Source organism: Lotus japonicus, chromosome 4, assembly GCF_012489685.1.
Source record: "Lotus japonicus ecotype B-129 chromosome 4, LjGifu_v1.2".
NCBI classification, from domain to species: domain Eukaryota; kingdom Viridiplantae; phylum Streptophyta; class Magnoliopsida; order Fabales; family Fabaceae; genus Lotus; species Lotus japonicus.
Window position 1 is genome coordinate 72,822,923 of NC_080044.1, and position 23,694 is coordinate 72,846,616.

Genomic DNA, 23,694 nt, shown 5'->3' on the forward strand with positions numbered 1-23,694 from the left:
TTCTCAGCTTGCTCTTTTTCCTTTTTGCAAGCTTGAAGGCTTGCATCAAGCTCATCTGCTTCTTCCTTCATCAGCGCCAGCTGATCCTCCAGCTCGCCGATTTTAATCCCCGCCGTGCCAATCATCTTGTCGGCATAGACTTTGTCTTTTCCTGCCTGCGTCGCCAGTTTGTCGAAACGCTTTTCCCAAGCAGCGGCGGCTTCTTGATGCTTAGCACTTTCGGCCTTCAACCGCTCAGCTTCAACGGTGGCGGCATTGAACTTCTCAAATGCGTGAGCAAAAATGCACCCAGCGCGTAGGAGGCAAGCAAGAGTCTCCTCCTTGGTGTCATTAAGGCCCCGACTCAAAACTTCTTTTGTAAGATCAAGATTTGGTCATGTGGTACAACTCTATGTTTTGATGATAACAAGTATTTATTTGTGGATGAACAACTATGATACTCTAATGTTTGTCTTGAGTGTTTTGACAAACAGGTTCTGATTCTGACACCAGAAGATATATTCGTCAGAAGATCAGAAGATCTGAAGATCAGAGGATCTGAGGATCAGAGGATCAGAAGATCAGAGGATCAGAAGATCTGAGGATCAGAAGATCTGAAGACCAGAAGCTCTGAGGGACCAGAGGCTCTGAAGGTTCAGAAGCTCTGAAGGTCCAGAAGCAGAAGTTACGAAGGTCAGAGGATCCAAGCTTCCCTCTGACTCTGATCACCAAGCTTCACAAGTTCCAACACGAAGCATAACTCTGATCAGAAGTCAATGGTTAAAGGCAAATGTCTCTATCGAGAAGTACAAGAGCAGTGTACTATTCTGAAATGCCTACCTACCAAAGTTCAGCCACTGCAGGTTCTGGAAGTTCCAGAAATGCCCTCCAACGGTCATATTCTCTCAACAGAAATATCCTTTGCACCTTGGACTATAAAAGGCTGAAGAAAAGAAGAAAGACCAAGAGTAAGAGAAACCCAGAGCTGCAATACAAGAAAAGATTCAAGCCTCTACTTTCTTCATCTATTCTTATTTAGTTTACACTCAGCTTATTTAGAAGCAAACCTTTGTAAACACCAACCTCAAACAGTTGTTTGATTTTCCTTAAGGGACCGGGTAGGTCAGTATCCTTAAGAAGACTAAGAGAGTGAATCTTAGTGGTGATTCCTTTAGGAGATCAAGGTTGATCGGATCCTAGAGAAGACTAAGAGAGTGAATCTTAGTGAGAGCTAAGTCAGTGTATTGTTAGTCACTTGTAGGTTTCAAGTGCAGTTGTAACAATTATCTGATTAGTGGATTGCCTTCATTCTAAGAAGGAAGAAATCACCTTAACGGGTGGACTGGATTAGCTTGAGGGATTTATCAAGTGAACCAGGATAAAATACTTGTGTGCTTTTCTATCTCTTATCTTTAGCACTTAAGTTCTCGAAAGATTTGTCAAAATCTTTAAGGTGGTAGTTTTGTACTGAAAACGTTATTCAAACCCCCCCCTTTCTACCGTTTTTCATACCTTCATCTTTTTCTATGACGTCACGGTTAAGACCAGCAAGTAAGAATTCTGAGGGTTCAATGGCGTTGGGGAGCATATTATAATAGCTTGAGGAACCGACCGCGGGAGCAGGGGCTTGTTCAATTTGAGCCGCTTCAGAGGTAGTGGCAGCGCCAGGACAGGATTTTTCCCCTTGATGAGGCGGGGAAGGCATGGAGCCCGCATCATGTGTTGGGGGCGGGCTAGGAGGCGCATCTTGGCGAGGGGGAGACTTCGGAGTTTCGTTTTCTTTTTCCTTCTCTCCAATAGGAGTGTCGGAAGACGCAACAGCTTTTGTGGCGTTGGCGCCGGCAGAGGCGGCTGTGGCGCCAACAGAGGACTCGGCGGCAGCAGCAGCGGTCGCACCGGCGGTGGCAGGAGTAGAAGCTGGTACGGTGGTTGGCTCGATAGTCGCGACGACGGAGGCTTCAGTGACATTTTTGCCTTTAGGCGCAGCAGCAGTGGTGGGCTGAGCGCCAGGATTGGATGTGCCGGCGCCGGAGGAGGCTTTGACCAATCTTCTCCTCTTGGGAGCTTTGGTGCTCTCGGCTTGGTTCTCAGCACCGCCCCGTTTTTTCGCGTCGCCCTCGGTGTTGAATTTTGGGGAAAAGCGAGCCATTCTCCTCTCACGGGCCTTCAGGAGCTCGGCGTTCGTGAAATTCATATCTTCTGTAACAATAAGAAATACGATCAGTGACAACATAGGAGACGAGAAAGGAAATGTCAATAATAAAAAGTGAGCTATGGGCAACCTAAGTATTTGGGAGTTCTTGAGAGGTCAGCGCCCTCAAGAACTGTTGTGCAGTCAAGGATGGGAAGTGGGGCAAGGAGATTAAGAAAGGCTTTGTCGTTGGCGGACAAAGATTCCTCTGAAGGATCGGTGATCCCATTGGGCTTCTCCGTCCAGTAAAGAGGAAAAAGGGCGGTCCCGTCTCTAAGGGTGAATGCCTCTGGGTAGGCGGGATGAACCGCCACACGGAAGTACTTCCGTGCGAAGGTGGACTTCGCGTTACTTTTGTGGGGATGCAAGCATTTCCGGCCGGCTCGGGCCTTCAAGGAAATCCATCCTTTGTTTTTGATGGACTTGGGGTCGACGTCGTAGAGGTAGAAGAAACTGGTGGGGGATGGGGCGATGCCGACAGCGGCGCTTAGGATTTCAAAACACCGAATGAAGGCCCAGGCGTTAGGGTGGAGTTGGCAGGGAGCCGCGTTGATGTCGCGGAGGACGGTCTGGACAAAGGGCGAGAAAGGAAGCCTGATTCCAAGCTCGCTAAACATGTATTCATACGCAAAGAAGAAATGAGATCTCTTTACGTCGCCGTCTGGCTTATGAAGCCAGGGGCGGTCCCCAGGACTGCAAATCCAGATCCTGAGTTTCGCGCTAAACTCATCGTCATTCGACAAACCACCCAGGGAGTTCACGAACTGCACGATGAGATCGCTGTTCTGGAAAATAGAAGGTTGGTCTATAGCCTCGTGAGTGGGAGCTATTTGGACTGGAAGGGGCAGAGTGGCGTAGGTTTTTAGTCGGTAAGGTGGGATCTCCGGGGCCTCTAAATGGAGGCCGCCGGCGGCGGTGACATCAGGGTCGCTTCCGGAGGAAGAAGAGGAGTGGTTAGGGGAGGTAGGGTTTGAAGCCATTTGTAGAAGACAGTGAAGTGAAAGAAAGGAAAAGATTAGTATGTGTGTGATGCAAAGATAAGGACAGTGGGACTCACCGGAGTAGGATGTGAAGAGTGGGTAGCGGAAAGGGTGATAAGCGACGGCTCCGGAGCGGAAGTGGGCAGAGGGAGTTTGGTAAGCGATTAGGGAAGTAAAGAGGGGTCTCGGAAAGGGATGACTGTGGGGAAGAAGGGTTTTTATAGGGGAAGGGGAGAAGCTGGAAGGGTGACGCGTGTTGGACGCGTGTGGAAGGTTGGAAGTCATGATGGTTTGGGGAGGTGGGTCGCGTGCAATGGGGAGTTACCGCGCACGATGGGACGGTTATGAAAGGTGAAGTGACGGTTCCGGAGAAAGAGGGAAATTGATGTAACCGACACATCACGTGGGGCAGCCACGTGAGGCGGATAAAGATTTGAAAAGGTTTTAAAATAAGGGAAAGTGCGAAAAGCCTCGCCACTATAAGGATCAAACACCATCGCCTGACGGGTGACACCAACAACAAAGTTCAGTCGCTCGCCGGGGTTACCGCCAGTCAATGATTGAATGATCAGCACATGACCCATGCCTGCCACCTTTCCCGCCGGCGAACGGTCATACACTTGCTCCAACTTATCGCCAATACGAAGTAATCGGTCTCGCCGCTTGTGGACTTGTGGACTTGCCAGCTCGGATTGCTCGTCAAGTCAGTGGACTGGGTAACCGAAAATGCTAGTTTCCTTTTGCTCACGCCATGTTGGCGATATAGTTTACTTCTCTTTTCTCAAGCCATGTTGGCAGTGCAGATTCCGGTGTACTGTAAGACATATGTAAAAGCATTTAAAAGACACACTTAGCTCTCATACCTCGAGCTCGGTGTCTTGTGGACTAGTGGACTGGGCGAGCCCCTAGAGGAGCAACGCCCAGCATGTATCCCGCCCTGAGGCGGGGCCCTGGCCTTCAGATGGGCCTTGACCTCGGAGGCCCAATTGGCCCAATAGGTAGTACCCAAGCTCTATAAATAGGAGGTAGTTATCAAGTGGAAGGGACTTTTGGCTCATTTGATGAAATAGCACATGAAATTCAGCACTCTCTCTCTCATTCTCACCCTCTCTTAGCTCAATCCTCTACCTCTAGGTACTATACCTCTCTTCAATGTTCATTCCAAGAACATATACAAATTGTCCCCCAAGCTTATTGTCCTTTTATTTTTAATTTGGATGTAAATGAACCATGAATGTATAAAGGCATTGAAATCTTTCATTGAAAGCATTATGGATGTTATCTTCTGATAGCTCCAATTTTGGATCTCTCTTTTATTCAGCCACACGTAAGACCCAAAAGGAGCAAATTGAGAGTCAAGTGGCTCAATGATTTTATTGGGTTCTAGTTAACTTTCAGCTATGTAACTGTTGTAATATTCTCCTCTAGAATAGTCCTTGGTCTAGGAATTTCATAGATCCAGGAATTAGGAAACAATAAAGCTATATGGAAAAGGAATTGTGCACACTAGAAAATTGGTTTTTAATCTAGTTTATGTTTATCTATGTTAATTTATCTCTTTTCACGCCCTCGTCCTTTTGGATTTTATCAATGGCATTCCTCTTGGATTTTATCAATGGTATTCCTCTTCTGCTTCTGAGTTGCCTTCTTATGAAAAAATTTAGTGTCGCGGTCACCGCATTTCAACCAAGCAGTGCATCTAGTAGCCTATCCATCCTCACATCTCTCCTAATGCATACCTCTGTTTTAGGAGAAAACCTTAAGCACCTCCTTACAGTCAGCTATTTGGCGCGGGAGGAACCCAAGAGTTATATCACCACACATTTCTAACAAAAAATGATTGGTGAACCACTCTACAGTGGTAAACACATTGGACACCTATATTTGTGGCGGTAAACGTGTTTATTTTTTCTCACATTTTTCACTTTGCGTGTCCAAACACTTACCGTGGTTTATGTATCACCACTGCATTCCTAGGGCTTCCGCCGTGCACTGAATGTTCCCAATCACATCTCCCCAAACCTCCAAGCTTCCTCAATCACCTCTTTTGTTTGGTACATTGAAAAAATTTATTGCATCCTTTAGAAATTGATTTCTGGACCGTCATTCCCTAACTCTTACGATTTGAGCTATCATTTAAGGATCTCGTCCATCATCTCTGAACATATTGAATAGATTATGTTTTTAATCAAAATTAGTTTTTTTCTTTTTATGTCATTTGTTAATTTGATTTTCTAACTAGTTAATTACCTCTCCAAGTGGTATATACTAGTGTTTTTTTTCCGTGCGTTGCACGGGGAATATGTCTATTGTATTTGATACATCAATTAATCATGAATGTGATTATGCGAGTTCGTTTGAATTTATTATGTTGCGGGACGAAGAGGTTGATGGTGGGGAGAAGAATTCTGAAACAAAACATATCATTGGGATACCTTAAAGATGCTCACCATGTCTCTGAAACCAAAAGTAACCCAAACAATCAAAACATGAATCTTTCACTTCAATCCACAACACCAATTTTGTTTTAAAAAAAGATGGACCTTGTCAAGGGGAAAAGTACAATAAAAACATTTCAAACAGTTCTACTTATGCTTAAATAATCTGACTTGATTAATTAACATAGTAAAAGAAGCTTAATACATAGATTAATCCACATGAAGCAGAAAAAGACATAAGAATGAGATAGAAGAGGAAATGCACCAAAATCATCGTAATATAGTAGTGTTACATCCAAAATCTTTGGTTGTAACACTACTATATGTCGTCAAGGGGTTTGTTAGAAGGACACAAATTTATTTATAACAAATGAAATAATATGGTGATTATATGTATATTTACATAGAATTTTATGAATTGATTACCTGAAGCATTCTTCCAACGTTACTGCCACCATAGATTCTGTGAACTGTCAAATATCTTTAAGCATATTAAAAATACTTACAACGTATAAGCATATAAAAGTTAGTGACGTGTCGCTCCCAGATTAATTCTCACCTAATATTTTACATGTAAGCTCTTTCTCCTTGGCCCCACTTGCCACACGTGCCCTGATTTTTCCTTACCTTATTTCTCCTTAATAAAAAATACATTTTTAAATTTTAGATTTGATTAGGATTTAGGTTTTTTATTTCTTAATTTTATTTTAATTTATTTTAGATTTGTTTTTAGAGTATTAATTAATTTTTATGGTATTTTTATTGAATTTTTGGATTTTTAATTAATTCCGGATTTTATGAGTTTTTATTGTGATTTGCTAGATTTTGATAGTTTTTATCTATTTTTATTTAGTACATTTTTAAATTTTAGATTTGATTAGGATTTATTTTGTTTATTTCTGTATTTTATCTTAATTTATATTATTATTTATTTTTAGAGTATTAATTATTTTTTATGGTATTTTTATTGAATTTTCGGATTTTTAATTAATTCCGGATTTTATGAGTTTTTATTGTGATTTGCTAGATTTTGATAGTTTTTATCTATATTTATTTAGTACATTTTTAAATTTTAGATTTGATTAGGATTTATGTTGTTTATTTCATGATTTTATCTTAATATAAAATCTGTGATAAGTGATTTAAATCAATAATACATCCCATCAGCAAAAACCCTCTTAAAACCCTGCCTACCTCCACTATCTCCTCCATGGAATTCATCTCCTCCATGCAATTTTCATCTCATCTCTCCACTGAACGGAACCACCCCCACAAAATCGTCTCATCTCTCAACGGAACCATTTTGCCATCGACTTGCAATCGCATCCCTCCGATTTGCTGCCTTTGACTGATTGGGAAGGTTGCAGATGGAGGTTTCAAATTATTTTCTTCCTTTGCTTGCATAATATGTTATGGTTTTTTTCAATTTTATTTTACTTTACCTTTAACTTTCATTCACTCATGTTTGACTTCAAGGTCAATTTCGTTCATCACTTGCCATGCTAATTTCAAATTCTTTTCTTCAGGTTTTTTTTATAGATATTCCACCAAAAGAGATTCTTTGGAAGCCATGGATGGTGAGTCCATTTTATATTCTATATGAAATTTTGCAATATTTTGATTTGTTTTTTATGTTTTCTGATTCTCCTTTGTATGTGATTCTATTTTATTCGTTTTTCTTAATTTGCATCTAAAATTTGTGTCCTATGTTATAGGAGGTGAAACATTGATCTGTGTATGTTTTGATTAACCTAATCATTGTCAGTGAAGTGGATTGAGGGAGTGAAAGAATTGAGGGGAGAGAAAGGAGAAGTTGTAGATTTTTTCCTTGCAACTTTTTTATTTGGTAATTTTTTCTTTTTGCCGGCTTCTTGCACCGAGGAAATTAATTATTATTGTTGGTGCTTGCCGTTACAACTACAGAACTACATATCATGGATGAGATTTTACTGCTTATCTTTGTTCGCTCAAGCTATACTATTGAGGTTAAACTTTTAAAACTGGTGCTATCCTTTCTAATATGCTAAACGCCTAAACCAATGTTCTAACAATAAATTGATTTCCTTGGCTTCCCTGGAAACATTTGACATGAATTTATCCGTAGGTACAGAACGATAATGAGGTGCATACCTCTTTCTGACTACACTCTCTGATTCTCAGCTAGCTGAAGATGAAACATGATTGATGACTCAAGATCTTATCTTGCTCTCATTTCAAGTAAGCCACGAAACATGTGAGACCAGTACTCATGGAGGTTTTTCTCAGTCCATTATATATATATATTCACCAGATAAGAGATAGAGATGTGTGTTTGGTGTTGCACTACTGTGAAACATATGTATATATTCACCAGATAAGAGATAGAGATGTGTGTTTGGTGTTGCACTACTGTGATGCATATATAGTTTTACTGACTTAGTTCATCAATTCTACATCTATCTATCATCATTACATATATTAAAAGTCACTTTTCGAAGGCAATATTAGATTTTATAATTAATCATTGTTCTACTATGGTTCAATTAATCAAACTTTAGTGTGATTGGAAGTCTTGCTTGCATGAGTGTGTAATTATCACATTACGATTTAGTATCAGCATATGTTTTTGATTTGGTTATTGTACTTTCAACAACAGTGCTACATAAAGCAAAGAGTTGTTTTAGCCGTTCAACAAATATAATGGGTCTAAAATTTCTAGAGGGGTTTTCTTCCATTCATCTTCTTTAGTAGCATGTGATTAGTTTCCCCTTACAAATAGATCTGATTGGTTATGGAAACCACTGAAAGGCCATAGCCAAAAAGTGGCTTCAATTCATTCTTTGGCTTTCATATCTGTCTGCAAATTTGATTGCTATCTTTGCACTATCATAGCTAGATTGATGTTGCACATATTGCTATTATGTTTGATGGTCTTTAGTCTATCCTACTCTAACATGTCTATCAATCTCACTTCATGAGTTCTTGATTTTCTGTTATTTAGAATGCAGATACGGCTGGAAGCTGCTGATTTGGAAGCAAGTTTCATTTGAATTAGCACGAGTTCATATTAATTCATGTTAAAGTTGGACAACAATCAGGGATAGCACCTAGGATTGCTGCTGATTTGGAAACAAGTTTCATTTGTTTTTTTAATTAGAAATAAATATTTTAATGATTTAAATTCAAAATGTGATACCTTCTTACTTTATGAAGTGTTTTTTTATGCCAGAGAACAGACTCTGGTTGCAGTGAAAACAAAATTTGCATATGATGTTAGGTACTGTGTGGAATTTGTGAGTGTGTTTGTGGATAATTTATAAGAAAAACGGTGGTGATAGTGAGGTAGAGAAATCTGAAAGAGATTTTGATGTAAATGGAGATTTTTCTTTCTTATGAGATTGAACTTTTAACCCTTTTCCACACCATTCGAAATTTCCATTACTATTATTTTCGACACTTATGTCACTGACAAATAATAATTAGGTTCTGATGTAATGTATATTCTTTGTAATGGAGAATTAAGTAGTTGTTTTTAAGAGTCTTTTATATATAATTCAGATGCAAACAGCATGCGCTCAGCTATCACTTGAGCACTAGAGCAAATAAAGGGAGCATACTACGACTGCTTTACTATTCTGAATTTTTTTATCGTAGAAATGCTCTGGTAAGTACAACAAGCTCAAAAGCAGAATAGCATGATGAAACTACTAGATATTATTAATGAACCAAACCTTTCAGTTCCAAACTGTCAAGACCTTCGCTAGAAATTTGTTCTAAAGTACGCCCATTAGTACTACTATAAGAGCAAAGCAACATGCTTCTTATATTGGGAGATAGACAAAAGCAGAGGTTGCCTTAATTAGTAAGCTTTCTCACCTGGATCAACAGAAAAAGCAACTGAAACTCGATCGATGAAAGTTGGAATGACAAGGTTTACTCTTAAAGTCTTCGGCAGGAGGAGGATACAAGAGATCGACCTTGAAGCAAGCAAGGTATGGTGGGTGTCATCATCTTCATCGATATTACCCACCAGATAGACTTGAGAAAAGACTTTCAGGCATCCTGAGAGTAAGGAGAAGCTGGATCTAAATGTATTAGAAAGAGCCTAAAAGCTTTTATATATAGGAAGAATATTTTACATGAAAATACTTCTACATAAAAATAAATGTTAATAAGATTTCATCGGAATTTTTGTTTGTTACAAGAAAAACATAATATAATATAGTTTGATGTTAATTTTTTACTACATAATAATATAGTCCATTTTAATTTTTTTTGTACATATTATTATAGGAGTTAAATTCTCCTACGAGAATAAATATATTTTAACAAGAAAGTACCTTCATTAAGTATTAATTAATGTCTCAAATACAATAACAAATTTCGCGGTACATTCTTTTTTTTCTAAGATTAAAATGTGTTCTGAATGCTTTATTGGTGATTCTTCATATCTATAATTTGTGTTATTGTCTTTAGGCTCATGAAGAATGTGAAACGACTTCATGTTGATATGGGTCAAACTTAGTTTATTTTATTGTGTAAAAAATGAACTCGCATAATCACGTACATAAAGAATCTTTTCTCTTTTTTTCATTGTAGATTAAATCAGCTATTGTTTATTAGTCATCATTAAACCACATCCTCTAATATGCTTTGCATAATTTGAGATTTGGTTAACCAATTTTTTTATTAGTTATTCAATTGTACGAAGTTTAATGTATGCAACAAGGGTTTTAATTTAAGAGTTTTTGTCCACTTTGCTCATCATTTCATACTCTTCTATTTTATCAGTTGTTTATTATATTTTTAATGATCAAGGTATTAATTGACCTATCAAATACAATAGATGTATTACCCGTGCAACGCGCGGGTAAAAAAAAATCAAAGACACATTTCAGTCAAGAGAAACAAAAAATGGTGCAATGCCCCACATGTGCACACCCTAACAAATTATCTATATATGCGAGAAAAAAACAAAATAATTCTCCCACCCAAAATAATTGTGGTTACTTTACCAATGAACTTATACTAACAATCAATTTAAATTGAACTTAAGAAAATATATAGAGCAAAGTAAGATAAGTCACCCAATTGACATACTAAAACATGATTATATGCAAAACTGATGAGTTTGAGGAAAACATGAACCAACCTTAAGAATGTGCTAAACATACTCTTTTTTTTGAACAGGGCTAAACATACTCATGAAGATTAAATATGAGCTCTTCATATGCTTTCATCAATTTGACTGACCTGTGCATCATAAAAAAAATAAAATTAGTAAGTTGTGCATCATTCACATACAGTGCAAATAGTATGTTTATACACACAGCTCAAACATGATGAATAAAAAGGAGCAAAATTTGAGAAATGAATATAAATTCAGGCTATCCTAAGTTTCGTGAATTTCTACAAATAATACCAAAATCTGGTTTAGAATAGCTTCACACGCATGGATTTCTACAAACTATACCAAAATCTGGTTTAAAAAAATACGAAAGCGAAAAGAGAACAATAGAAAAAACATTACATCAGAATCAAAACATTACGTCTTCAATAATAATAATTCGTTAAAGGGTCCCTTGCATATTCAAAAATTTGTAAACTTTTGGATCGAAACACACAAAATATGTGAAATTTAAGAATTCATGATTAAATTACGAACAAAGGATAAACTGAAATGGCACAAACCATCAATCACAACATGATAAACTCTACTTCACGTAACATCATCTTATGACATACCTCTGTCCTAATCGCGACATGTGGCAGAGGTAGAAATAACAGCTATCAAATCTCTACGTGTCCATGGTAGCTTTGTGGACCCTCAGCACCAAATCAACTCCCTTTTCTTAGAATTAGCATCAAATTAATAATAAAATAAATTAAGATAAAATCAAGAAATAAACTACCTAAATCCTAATCAAATCTAAACTTTAAAAAGGTACTAAATAAAGATAGATAAAAACTACCAAAATCTAGCAAATCACAATAAAAACTCATAAAATCCTGAATTAAATAAAAATATGAAAATTCAATAAAAATACGATAAAAATTCATTTATACTCTAAAAATAACTCAAAAATAAAATAAAATATTTCACGAAATTAAAATTAAATAAATAATAAATAAAGATAGATAAAAACTACCAAATCACAATAAAAACTCATAAAATCCTGCATTAATTAAAAATCCGAAAATTTAATAAAAATTAATTATTATACTCTATAAATAAATGTAAAATAAAATTAAGAAAATAAATAACCTAAATCCTAATCCTAATTGAATAAAATTAGGAAATAAACAACCTAAATTCTAATCAAATCCCGGAAGTAAAATTAAATAAATAATAAGATAAAATTAAGAAATAAACAACCTAAATCCTAATCAAATCTAAAATTTAAAAAGGTACTAAATAAAGATAGATAAAAACTACCAAATCTAGCAAATCACAATAAAAACTCATAAAATCCTGAATTAATTAAAAAACCGAAAATTCAAGAAAAATTAATTAATATAACTAAAAATAAATCTAAAATAAAATAAAATATTTTATAGAATTAAAATTAAATAAATAATAAGATAAATTAAGATAAAATTAAGAAATAAACAACCTAAATCCCAATCAAATCTAATATTAAAAAAGGTACTAAATAAAGATAGATAAAAACTAACAAAATCTAGCAAATCACAATAAAAACTCATAAAATCCCGAATTAATAAAAAATTCGAAAATTCAATAAAAATTAATTAATATATTCTAAAAATAAATTAAAAGACCAAATCTTATCTTTTAAAATAATATCAATCAATTATTTTAGAATATATAAAATTAAAAGATATATCAATTGAAAATTATATCTTCTAAAATAATATCAATCAATTAGTTTAGAATATATAAATTAAAACATATATGAATTGAAAATTCTACCCTCTAACAAATTGACACGTGGAATATTTTTTATGACAATTAATCTGGTGCTGACACGTCACTAAGAATTAATCTGGTGCTGACACGTCACTATGAAAGTTCTTCTTTTCTAATATATATTGATTGATTGATATTGATATTGATATTGATTTTTCCATAAAAAATAAGATAAAATAAATGAAAAGGTAGTGTCGTCAATCATTGACAAACTAGGAGCTCGTGGTTCACGTTTATGCATTCTTTTAAGATAAATTATGTGGTACCTTAATTTTTTTTCATGTGTGGTCCCCATTTTAAATAATTTAATAGATTATTGTCATATTATTTAAGGTAACTATTACATCTTTAGATTTTACTTCACTTGTCAATTAACTTTATCTTATAAAATTCATTTTTTAATGAAAAATGAACGAATAGTAGAAACGAATGATAATGATGAAGATACGCATAAAAAAATCAAGGTTAATCGATAAACAAACCTTAGAAAACACAACTCGTATATCTAACGTCCTTAAGAATGAAATATTGCATTACTATCACGGAACAAAATAAAAATTTTATAAGTCTTTATTATTATTGAATCAACACATTTTGAATATCTTACTTAAATTACCCCACTCCAAGACATTATTTTAGTACCACAAAATTTGAACTAAATTTCCAAACTAAACTAAAGTCTGCCCTTGAGTCTTCAAAGAAAGCAACCAGTTGAAGTTGAACCCAAAAGCTCCAACTGTGTCAGTGTCTCCACCACCGTCCGCCTTCCACCGACCACCATGGATGAAGAAAATACACTGAAACTCTACTTCATTCCATACCTAGCAGCTGGTCACATGATACCTCTGTGTGACATAGCCACACTCTTCGCCTCACGTGGCCAACACGTGACCATCATCACCACTCCCTCCAACGCCCAAATCCTTCGAAAATCCATCTCCGATGCCGTCATCCACCTCCACACCGTCCAATTCCCCTCCAAACAAGTTGGCCTCCCCGACGGCGTCGAAACCATGACCGCCCTCACTAACCTCGCTGACTCCGCCAAATTCTACCAAGCCGCCATGCTCCTCCAAGGCCCAATCGGAGATTTCGTGGAGCAGAACCCACCCGACTGCATCGTTGCCGATTTCATGATGCCATGGGTTGGTGACCTCGCCAACAGGCTTCGAATCCCGAGACTCGCCTTCAACGGCTTCTCCCTCTTCACCGTCTCCGCCATGGAATCCATCAGAAAACACCGCTCCCAAACCGACCCGTTTACCATCCCGGATTTTCCTCACCATATCACCCTGCGCGCGAGACCACCGAAATCCACCACCGGATTCATGGAATCTCTGCTGGAGAAAGAGCTCACAAGCCACGGGTTGATAGTGAACAACTTCGCCGAGCTCGACGGAGAAGAGTACATCGAGCACTACGAGAGAATCACTGGTCACAAGGCTTGGCATCTTGGCCCTGTTTCTCTGATTCGAAGAACAGAGCAAGATAAAGCAGAGAGGGGGCAGAACAGCGTGGTGAAAGTGGACGAGTTACTGAGTTGGCTCAACTCGAAGCCACTAAACTCAGTTCTCTACATCTGCTTCGGTAGCGTGTGCCATTTTCCTGATAATCAGCTTTACGAGATTGCAAGCGCTATTGAAGCTTCAGGTTATGGATTCATATGGGTGGTTCCTGAGAAGAAGGGGAAAGAGGAAGAGAGTGAAGAAGAGAAGAGAAAATGGCTTCCGATTGGGTTTGAAAAGAAGGGGATAATTATCAGGGGGTGGGCTCCGCAGGTGGTTATACTGGGCCACCGTGCGGTGGGTGCGTTTGTGACGCATTGTGGGTGGAACTCCACTTTGGAGGCGGTTAGCGAGGGGGTTCCGATGATCACGTGGCCGGTGCACAGTGAGCAATTCTATAACGAGAAGCTGATTACGGAGGTGCGGGGGATTGGCGTGGAGGTGGGTGCAGAGGAGTGGAGCTCCATTGGGTTTGGGGAGAGGGAGAAGGTGGTGAGCAGGGAGAGTATAGAGAAGGCTGTGAGGAGGTTGATGGACGGTGGTGATGAAGCGGAGCAGATCAGACGGCGGGCACATGAGTATGGGAGGAAGGCTAGGCTGGCTGTTGAAGAAGGTGGCTCCTCCCACAACAATTTGACGGCTTTGATTGATGATATTAAAAGATTGAGGGCCTAAATGTGTTTATGTGTATGCTTCTTGCCTTTTTTAATGTGTAAAATGTTTGTGACTTGCATCTTACTTTAGCTTCTTGCTGCTCATGCATTTCTGTTAGTAGATGCAATTTGGAACTTCTCATATCAATTGTAAGGATTAGACGAGGATAGGGAACAAACCTGAGACCATGATTTATGTGGTTCAGCCCCTAATAGTTGACCTGCATTCAGAGAGATTTTCCATATTGATTCAAAACTTCTCATACAATCACTCACTCTCTACTTCTTCCCTCTTATAGATATGATGTCTCTCAAACTCTCGAACACTTCTCTTAACTCTTATGCACATTCACTTTGCAGTTAGCACTTGTTGGGTATTTATAGTACAACCAAAGGCAAACACAAACAAGGTTCATGAGAGGCAACAATTTCTATACTGTGAGGCAATAGCAGTCTTGTGAGGCTACAAGAGATTGCATGTGAAGCAACAGTACGTTGCTCTTGTAGTCTTGTCTTGTGAGGCAACAAATGAGCATGTGGTGCTTTAGGTTGGTATTTACATAACAACTCTCTCTACCAATCTAGAGAGTTTTATCCTGACAGAGCTTCCCATGAGGTCTCTCTACCAATATTTAATGTAGCATTCATAGGATATCAAGCCTAAAATCTATGCTTAAATTAGAAAAATTATGTGTCAGACTGTCAGTTAATCTATACATTATTTGGTAGTATGAAACTTCACAATTGGTAGTGATTATATATAACCATAGTTGTACATAAATTAAAATTATGTCATAAGCTCTTATTATTGTAAATAATAGGATTTGATCACTTCAAAAAATTCTTTCTACTTAGGTTTATCCTAATTTTTATTTCCTCCATTGTCAATCTATTTACTGTACTAACTTTTATACTATATCATTCTAAACACACAAAAATTTCTCTTTGTAGAGGTTGGGTTGGAGAAGAAGGGGCTCTACTGTTATTTTTAGCTGGAGGGGTAGAAACATCTTGAAGGAGTTTTAAATGCTTGTTAGAAAAATGGTTTTTTATTTTTATTTTTTTTACTTGTTTTTCTTAGAACTAGTTGACTCCATATGGATTGGAGGGGTCAACATACTAGCTCAAGGCCTAGTTGATTATGGCCCCGTTTGGAAACACAGCTTAATTAAGCGCTTATACTATAAGCGCTTATGCATAAGTTATTTTAAAATATTTATTGAAATAAATTGAAAATAAGCTATATATAAGCATAAGCTCTTTTTCATAAGCTATCCTGAATAGCTTATGAAAATAAGCTCAAAACAGCTTATGGTATGTCATAAGCTGTTTGCATAAGCTCTCCCAAACACTGGCATAAGAGCTTATGCTATCAGATAAGCTCAAATAAGCTCTTCTAAACGGGGTCTATGTTAAAGAGCTAATTTGTTTGTGGCGTAAATGTAGGCCTCTGGCTTTTTTTATGTTGGGCCTTGCCCCATAATAGAGTAAGAGTAACCTTCGAGCCAAAAACATGCCAACATGAAGTAAATGTAAGAAGAAAAAAACAAGGAGAAAAATGAGAGATGTGATGAGTAATATGATAGGAGTGATATGAAATCAAAACCCTGAAGCAATTGACATATTCACCTACTAATAACCACAAACGCACAAAGGGCCATAGCATAGCAATTCAGGCATTTCTCATATGCTATGCTTGGGACATAGTTTAATCAATTAACAATTATTCATCCCTCGTAAGAACCAGACCTAGTCAAATAATTTTAGTACGAAAATCCTATATTTCGTACGTAACCTCCTCATACTAGTTATGGGCACTCTTCAAAGAAACACGAACTTACTGTGTTTATGGTATTTTCCTTCATATAATTATGGTGTGGTCCATTTAATATCTTAATTGCTAGACTGTTGAAGCCGCATCATTGATACCCAATATTACAGACCAAGGCCGGCGACATCGATAACAACAGGGGGAAGTACTTGGACGTTTTGTTTTTTCCTGCAAACACTTTTCTTGGGGATTGGTAATTAACAATGGAAAATGTTTCTTTCAATACGAAAGATGTTTCATACAGAAAGAACGATGATATCAAATTGGCTTTGTCTAACTCAAACTTGTAGTATTGTATTCAATTCTCCAACAATATAAAGTCGTAGTTAAGTTTGTATAGTCTTAGGTAAAGCTAGCACTTCCTCTCCCCTTCCACGGCCAGCCCCACCAAAATGGCCTTCGAAGAAGAACCACAGCCTCTCAAGATTTACTTCATTCCATACCTTGCAGCTGGTCACATGATCCCCCTCGTAGACATAGCCATGCTCTTCGCCTCACACGGCCACCACACGACCATCATCACCACTCCCTCCAACGCCAAAACCCTTCCCACAACACCTAATCACCACTTTCGAGTCCACACCTTCGACTTCCCCTCCCAAGAAGTGGGCCTCCCCGATGGCGTTGAGAATCTCACCGGTAGCACCGACCTGGAGTCCTCGTGGAAGATCTACCAAGCCTCCGTCATCCTCCGCAACAACATTGAGGACTTTGTGGAGCAAAACCCGCCTGACTGCATCGTTGCGGATTTTTTATACCCATGGGTGGAAGACTTGGCAAACAAGCTTCACATCCCTTGGCTAGTCTTCAACGGATTCTCCCTCTTTGCCATTTGTGCCATGGAGGCCCTCAAAGCACACCCCATTGTGGACGCTCACCCTTCCGGTTCGTTTGTAATCCCCAATTTTCCTCATCACATTACTATTAACTCAGCACCGCCGCAATTCTCCAAGGAGTTCATGGATCCTCTGCTCACAGTGGCGCTCAGAAGCCACGGCTTCATCATCAATAGCTTCGCCGAGCTCGACGGAGAAGAGTACGTCAATTACTACCACAAAACCATCGGTCACAAGGCTTGGCACCTTGGCCCAGCCTCTCTTACTCGCCGCACCAATAAAGAGAAAGCAGAGAGGGGGGAAAAGAGCGTGGTGAGTGTGCATGAGTGTCTGAGTTGGCTCAACTCAAACCCGCCCAACTCGGTGCTCTACATATCCTTCGGTACCCTTTGTTATTGGTCTGATAAACAACTATACGAGATCGCAAGCGCTATAGAAGCATCCGGTTATGGATTCATTTGGGTGGTTCCTGAGAAGAAAGGGAATGAAGAAGAGAGCGAAGAGGAGCAGGAAAAGTGGCTGCCAAAGGGATTTGAAGAGAGGAATCGAGAGAAGGGGATTATCATTAGGGGGTGGGCCCCGCAAGTGCTTATCTTGGACAACCCTGCTGTTGGCGCGTTCATCACACATTGCGGGTGGAACTCAACGGTGGAGGCGGTTTGCGCGGGGGTTTCGATGATTACATGGCCACTTCACAGCGAGCAATACTACAATGAGAAGCTGATTACAGAGGTGAGGGGGATCGGGGTGGAGGTGGGTGTGGCGGAATGGAGAATCTCTGCTTATCGTGAAAATGAGAAGTTAGTAAGCAAAGATGTCATTGAGAAGGCTGTGAGGAGACTAATGGACGGTGGTGATGAAGCTGAGCGAATCAGACAGTGCGCTCAAGAGTACGGGAAAAAGGCTAGACAAGCTATTCAAGAAGGTGGCTCATCACATAAGAATTTAACGACCTTGATTGAAGAACTTAAGCAATTGAAAGCCTCCAAGTCTCTTCAATAATTGAGATGCCACGACATTATTATTTTCATTACCATATATAGTATAATATAATGTGAGCTTAATGAATATACACTGTCAGTGCAAAAGTGTTTTACATTAGCATCCAATAATATCTCTCCAATTTGTCATTTTGAAGAGTCATGTTTTATTAACTAATTACTGAATACAAAAAAATTTGTTGCTTCTTTAACTCACCTAAAACCTTCACCACTTTCTGGAAGAAAAGAAAGTGACCCTACTTTTCCATGGCCAAAAACTATTTCTTCGTCTTTCTAAAACCGCCCATGCCAAGATCTGCCGACGTCAGTCATGCAACTACGTGTTTGAACTTTGATAAGATAATACTCTTGTTTCTCTTACATATTATTTTCATTCATATATTTTTTTATTACATCACTTATTGTATCACTTATTTTTCTCATTTATTTCTATATCGCTATAAATGTGGAAGGTGGAGATGTGTGAAGGCAACATTCTCCAATGTGCTTCCGTCAATTTCCCGTTCGCTTTTTACTTTCATCCATCTTCTTCAACCCAGATTCTGTTCAAGCTTCTCATCACATTTTCCCTTTTTCAACCTCGGCCAGATTCTGCTTTATTTTACTCTTTATTTTCTTATTTGAATTTCAGTTTTACCTTATATTTAATTTTCCATAAACATAAAAAATTACAAAGTTAAAAAAATTCCAAAAAATATGAAGATGATATTTCCTTATGGCCTTTTCTCTTTTGTCATGTTAAAAAGATTAGAAAATTGTGGGTGCATAAATGAAGAAGGCAAGAGACAAAGAGAAAAGAGGAAAGGTTCCTCTGCTGCCTTAGGATGCCAACAAGTGAAAATGACAAAAGAAAGGGTTGACTATAAGGATCAAGGATGTGTAACTTCAAGAGAATTTTATAGAAGCATCAGAAAAGAGGAAATAAAAAGAAAAGAACATGATCATAAAAAAAGGGAAATGGGAGAGGGATGATGAATGCCCTTGGTTCATATTGATAGAGACTCGAGGTGATCTTTGCTCCATAAAGAGAGGGATCGATCAACACTGCAGGGGGTGGAGGGGAGAGCAACACAACAGTGAGATAAAAGAGCCATAACTCTAAGCTCTCCCATCTTCTCCTTCCCTAATCTTCTTCACAACTAAACATCACCATACCGTTACTTCATCATCGTTACCACCACATAGTATCAATTCAGAACAACTAGGAACAACCACCGAATCAGCACACAACTCAACCCACCATGTCGTTTTCCCTCGCAACCACTTCCACCATCCAACAAGACCTCCATAGGGACAACCGTGAACCGCTGCGAGCTTAACTATGTTTTTCTTCCTCTCGATCGGTTTGCCTCTCAATCACTTTACTCTGTTTTCATCCCCTGTTATGTTATCTCACTGAAGTCGTTTCTTTCTTTTTTTTTGGTCAACGGAATGCTATTTCATAAATTCAGAGCCAATTATAGCTGGCGGAAAAACAATAAAACAGGGGCAGTGGAAAAAAACGCGGTCCAAGCGACAACTTGTCCCACTACATCAATTAAAACCAGTAATAACTAGGCTCTGAAACACAAGGGGGCAAAGTTAGACTAAGGGAGAGGCCAAGAACGCAGAATGCCTTGTGCCCCTTCTGAAGCTCCTTGTGAATTTCCAAATACACAGCAAAATCAATCTGGTTCCCTTTCGATCAATGACAGATCAGCACGAAAGTCCATGGCTAAGCTGTGGGGAGGGGCGAAGCACCAATTTGGAGGAAGGTTGTTCCTGCTGTGTAGCTGCGCTATGGAGTGGGCAACCTTGTTGATCTTTCGTGGGATCCAGGTAAAGGTACATAACTGCAGATTGCCTCCAAGCTTAATTATATCTTCCACAATAACTTGGATTTCTCCAATTGTTTTCTTCCTGTTGCATGCCTCAATGAGTTGCAGACAGTCAGATTCCATAAGGACTTTGTCCTCCCCCAAATTATTGTCGAAAACCAAGGCCTCCCTCAGCGCACATGCTTCTGCAAGAAGGGGAGAGGGGCACGGTAATTTGGATACTCCCCCGGTAAGAACCACACCCTCATGGTTTCTGACTATGTAAGCAAGGGAACTCATGTGGGATTTGGTACACCAAGATGCATCTGTATTGATTTTGATAAACCCTCTGGCAGGGGCTTTCCATACAGTTTGTGTATTGGACCTCACGTTACCTGAGACTGCGTTAGTCTTGACTTTCTCTTCAGTGTTGGTGCAGTCCCGTAGTAGGAGAAGGGCGTTGGCAACAACAGCTTGCGGGTTGGGGCTTTCAGTATTGAAGATTACTCGGTTTCGATCCTTCCAGATACCCCAAAGGGTACAAAACAACAATGCAATACTCGGTTCAGGGGATGAAGCGGCTTGTAGTCTATCTAGCATGGAAGCAAGCCAGCGGTCGAAGCTAGAGATGGAGGGTGAGATGGTTAGTTGCAGAGGGGACCCGAACCACACAACCCTAGTCCAGGGGCAGAGTAGGAGAGTGTGCTCAATGGTCTCTGAGTCACACTGGCAGATAGGGCACATACCAGATTGAGAGATCCTCCTTCTAAGCAGATTGCTCTTGACTGCCAAGGCATTATGGCAAGCTTTCCAAATGAAATGTTTGATTTTTTGGGGTACAATAGAACTCCATATGGCAGACCAAAGCTCATTAGGAATAAGGTGGGATGGGCCACTTTGCATTGTTGTATTGGAGGAAGAGTTCTTCATAGTATGGTAGCCTGAACTGACACTGTAACTTCCAGAGGGGTGGTGGGGCCAATAGAACCTGTCGCGGTCTTCAAATATGCTCTTTGGGGTCTGGAGGATTGCCTTTGTTTGTGTAGGTGGGAAGATTGAGCTAATTCTTGCCACATTCCATTTACCAGTAGAATGGTCTATAAGGTCTCCCACCATGAGTGATTGCCCATTATTCCACTGTTGTAAATTTTCCCCATTCCACACCCAATTCTCTTGCCAAACATCAATGGTTCTTCCTTTGGCAACAGCCCATCTTCCTTGTCTTTTAATGAAGTTTCTCCCTTCTAGCATGCTGTCCCACATCCATGATGAGAGTTTGGGTTTAGGAGCATCAAGGAAGTCATGATCTGGGAAGTAAATGGCTTTCAAAATCTGGACCCAAAGTGCATTAGGGTTATCTAAGATTCTCCATGCTTGGCCAGCAAGGTGCGCTATATTTTGATGTTGAAATTCCCTAAAACCCATTCCACCATCCATCTTACGCCTAGTGAGAAGGTCCCAACTCTTCCAGTGTACTCCCCGATTGTTGTGTTGGCCCCTCCACCAAAACCTTGCAACCAATGAGTTGAGTGTGGTGCAAAAACCTTTGGGGAATTTAACAATAGCCATGGTGTAAGTGGGGATAGCTTGAATAACGGCCTTGATGAGAACCTCTTTGCCCGCTTGATTTAAAAGCACTTCCTTCCAACCTGCCAATTTACCCTCAATTCTATCTTTAATCCACTTTAAGGAACACGTTTTGCTCCTTCCCCAAATGCCCGGTAACCCTAGATACATTCCGGGAGTGTCCCAAACTTGGACCTTTAGTATGTCCGCTAGCTGACCCTTAAGATTGTGGTCAATGAATTTGCTGCAAATCATTCCGGACTTTTGTGTGTTTATTCGTTGACCAGAGGCAAGGGAGAAGCTATTGAGAATGTGCACAAGGTGGTAAGCCTCCGGGACATTGGCCTTGATGAAAACAAGAGAATCATCTGCAAAAAAGAGATGTGTTAGTGTAGGAGCTGTTGGGGCAAGCTTGATTCCTTCTATGGTTTCCTTCGCCAAAGCTTGTCTTAGCATATGAGATAGGACATCCGCACATAGAACAAAGAGGTAGGGTGATAGGGGATCCCCTTGTCGGAGCCCTCTGTGTGGAGTGATCTTCCGTGAAGTGAAGCCATTGATCTTGATTTTGTAAGTCACTCCCTTGACTAAGTTCATCACAAGGCTGATCCAATTCCTTTCAAAGCCAAAAGCTACTAAGGTTTTCTCCAAGAAGTTCCACTCCACTCTTTCATAGGCTTTACTCATGTCTAACTTGAGAGCAATATGATTCTTGTTTTCCTTCCCCTTCTTCAAAATGTTGTGAAAAGCCTCTTGTGCTATCATAATATTGTCTTGGATTCTTCTCCCTCCAATAAAGGCACTTTGGTTCGGGGTAATGATGTGGTCAAGGCCACCCTTGAGCCTAGAGACCATTATCCTTGAGATCACTTTGTACATGAAATTGCAACAGCTAATGGGGCGGTAGTGCAAGATAGTTTCAGGGTTGTTAACCTTTGGAACCAAGGTGATAACAGCTTCATTAACTTCTTGGGGAAGCTCTCCTGTAGAGAAAAAAGTCCTAACCGAGGTGCAGAAAGTCTCCTTGATGGTATCCCAGTGATTCTTGTAGAACAAGCCATTTAGCCCATCGGGCCCCGGTGCTTTGGTGCTCCCCAAGCTATTCACAGCCAACTTGATTTCTTCATCTAGGACTGGCATGTTTAGGTCCTCATTCAAGGAGGGAGGGATGGTAGTAGTGATGTTCCTTAGGCAATCTTCGACCCCTTGTGAGTTGTCACTTGAGTAGATATGTTGATAATGATGGACAAACGCACTCATAATCTTGTCTTGACCCTCCATCCAAATTTCATTCTCATCCTTTAGTCTCTCCATTCTGTTAAGGTCTCTTCTTTGTATAGTTGTGGCATGAAAAAATTTAGTATTCCGGTCTCCCCACTTAGCCCATTTCAGCCTAGACCTCATACCCCAATGCATCTCCTCCTGCTGCCATAATTGACTAATCCTACCCTTGATTGTGGCGATTTGGTTCCAGTCTACCTCAGCCTGGGGTTTGTTGGTGAGGTAGGTTAGTTCCTGTTGGAGTTTGGTAATCTCCTTGTTTGCAGCAGAAAAGGTGGTACTGTGCCAAGAGGTTAAATGTCTTTTGCAAGCCTTGGTGCGAGCTAAGTAATCAGCCCAGGCATCCACCATTGTTGGGGCATCATTCCAACCTTTTTCTACAATTTTTGGGCAGTCAACATGCTCATCCCAATAGGCCTCATACCTGAAGGGTTTGCCACTACTGTTACGTGGCTTTGGATCAAGGAGGATCATGGCATGGTCTGAACTTATGGTAGGGAAGACATGGGCTAATGCATGGGGATACTTGTCTCGCCAGGCCCAATTAAGCAGCACCCGGTCCAATTTCTCTCTCGTATAGAAGCCTTGACGAGGGTTACTGGTCCACGTAAATTTTGGGCCTTTGAGTGTAAGGTCCATCAGCTCTGCCGTGTCCATGAAGCTTCGGAAAATTGCCATTCTTCTTTCAGATTGTGGTTTCAGCCCCTCCTTTTCATGTTGATGCAATATC

At 39.5% G+C, this 23,694-nt stretch overlaps 2 protein-coding genes and 1 long non-coding RNA gene across 5 annotated transcripts; 2 read left to right on the forward strand and 1 right to left on the reverse strand.

Annotated features, from left to right (window-relative positions):
* Positions 1-6,621: 6,621 nt before the first annotated feature.
* On the reverse strand, positions 6,622-15,005 carry LOC130710191 (uncharacterized). Of its 2 annotated transcripts, XR_009010322.1 has the most exons (4): positions 14,834-15,005; positions 11,313-11,413; positions 10,720-10,820; positions 6,622-9,646 (listed from the first exon to the last, which is right to left on the reverse strand). It is a non-coding gene; the product is annotated as an uncharacterized LOC130710191 (long non-coding RNA). The 2 variants fall into 2 exon arrangements; XR_009010321.1 differs by lacking the exon at positions 11,313-11,413.
* On the forward strand, positions 13,098-15,755 carry LOC130710189 (UDP-glucose flavonoid 3-O-glucosyltransferase 7-like). 2 transcript variants are annotated; one of them, XM_057559371.1, is made up of 2 exons: positions 13,098-14,687; positions 15,605-15,755. In XM_057559371.1, the coding sequence occupies exon 1, from the start codon at positions 13,275-13,277 to the stop codon at positions 14,673-14,675; it is 1,401 nt and encodes a 466-aa protein (XP_057415354.1). In that variant the 5' UTR covers positions 13,098-13,274; the 3' UTR covers positions 14,676-14,687; positions 15,605-15,755. The 2 variants fall into 2 exon arrangements, with proteins under 2 accessions (XP_057415354.1, XP_057415353.1); XM_057559370.1 differs by lacking the exon at positions 15,605-15,755 and adding an exon at positions 15,014-15,381.
* An 875-nt stretch (positions 15,756-16,630) lies between these two features.
* Positions 16,631-18,450, forward strand: LOC130710187 (UDP-glucose flavonoid 3-O-glucosyltransferase 7-like). The gene has a single exon (XM_057559368.1). The coding sequence runs from the start codon at positions 16,877-16,879 to the stop codon at positions 18,320-18,322; it is 1,446 nt and encodes a 481-aa protein (XP_057415351.1). The 5' UTR covers positions 16,631-16,876; the 3' UTR covers positions 18,323-18,450.
* The last annotated feature ends 5,244 nt before the right edge of the window (positions 18,451-23,694 follow it).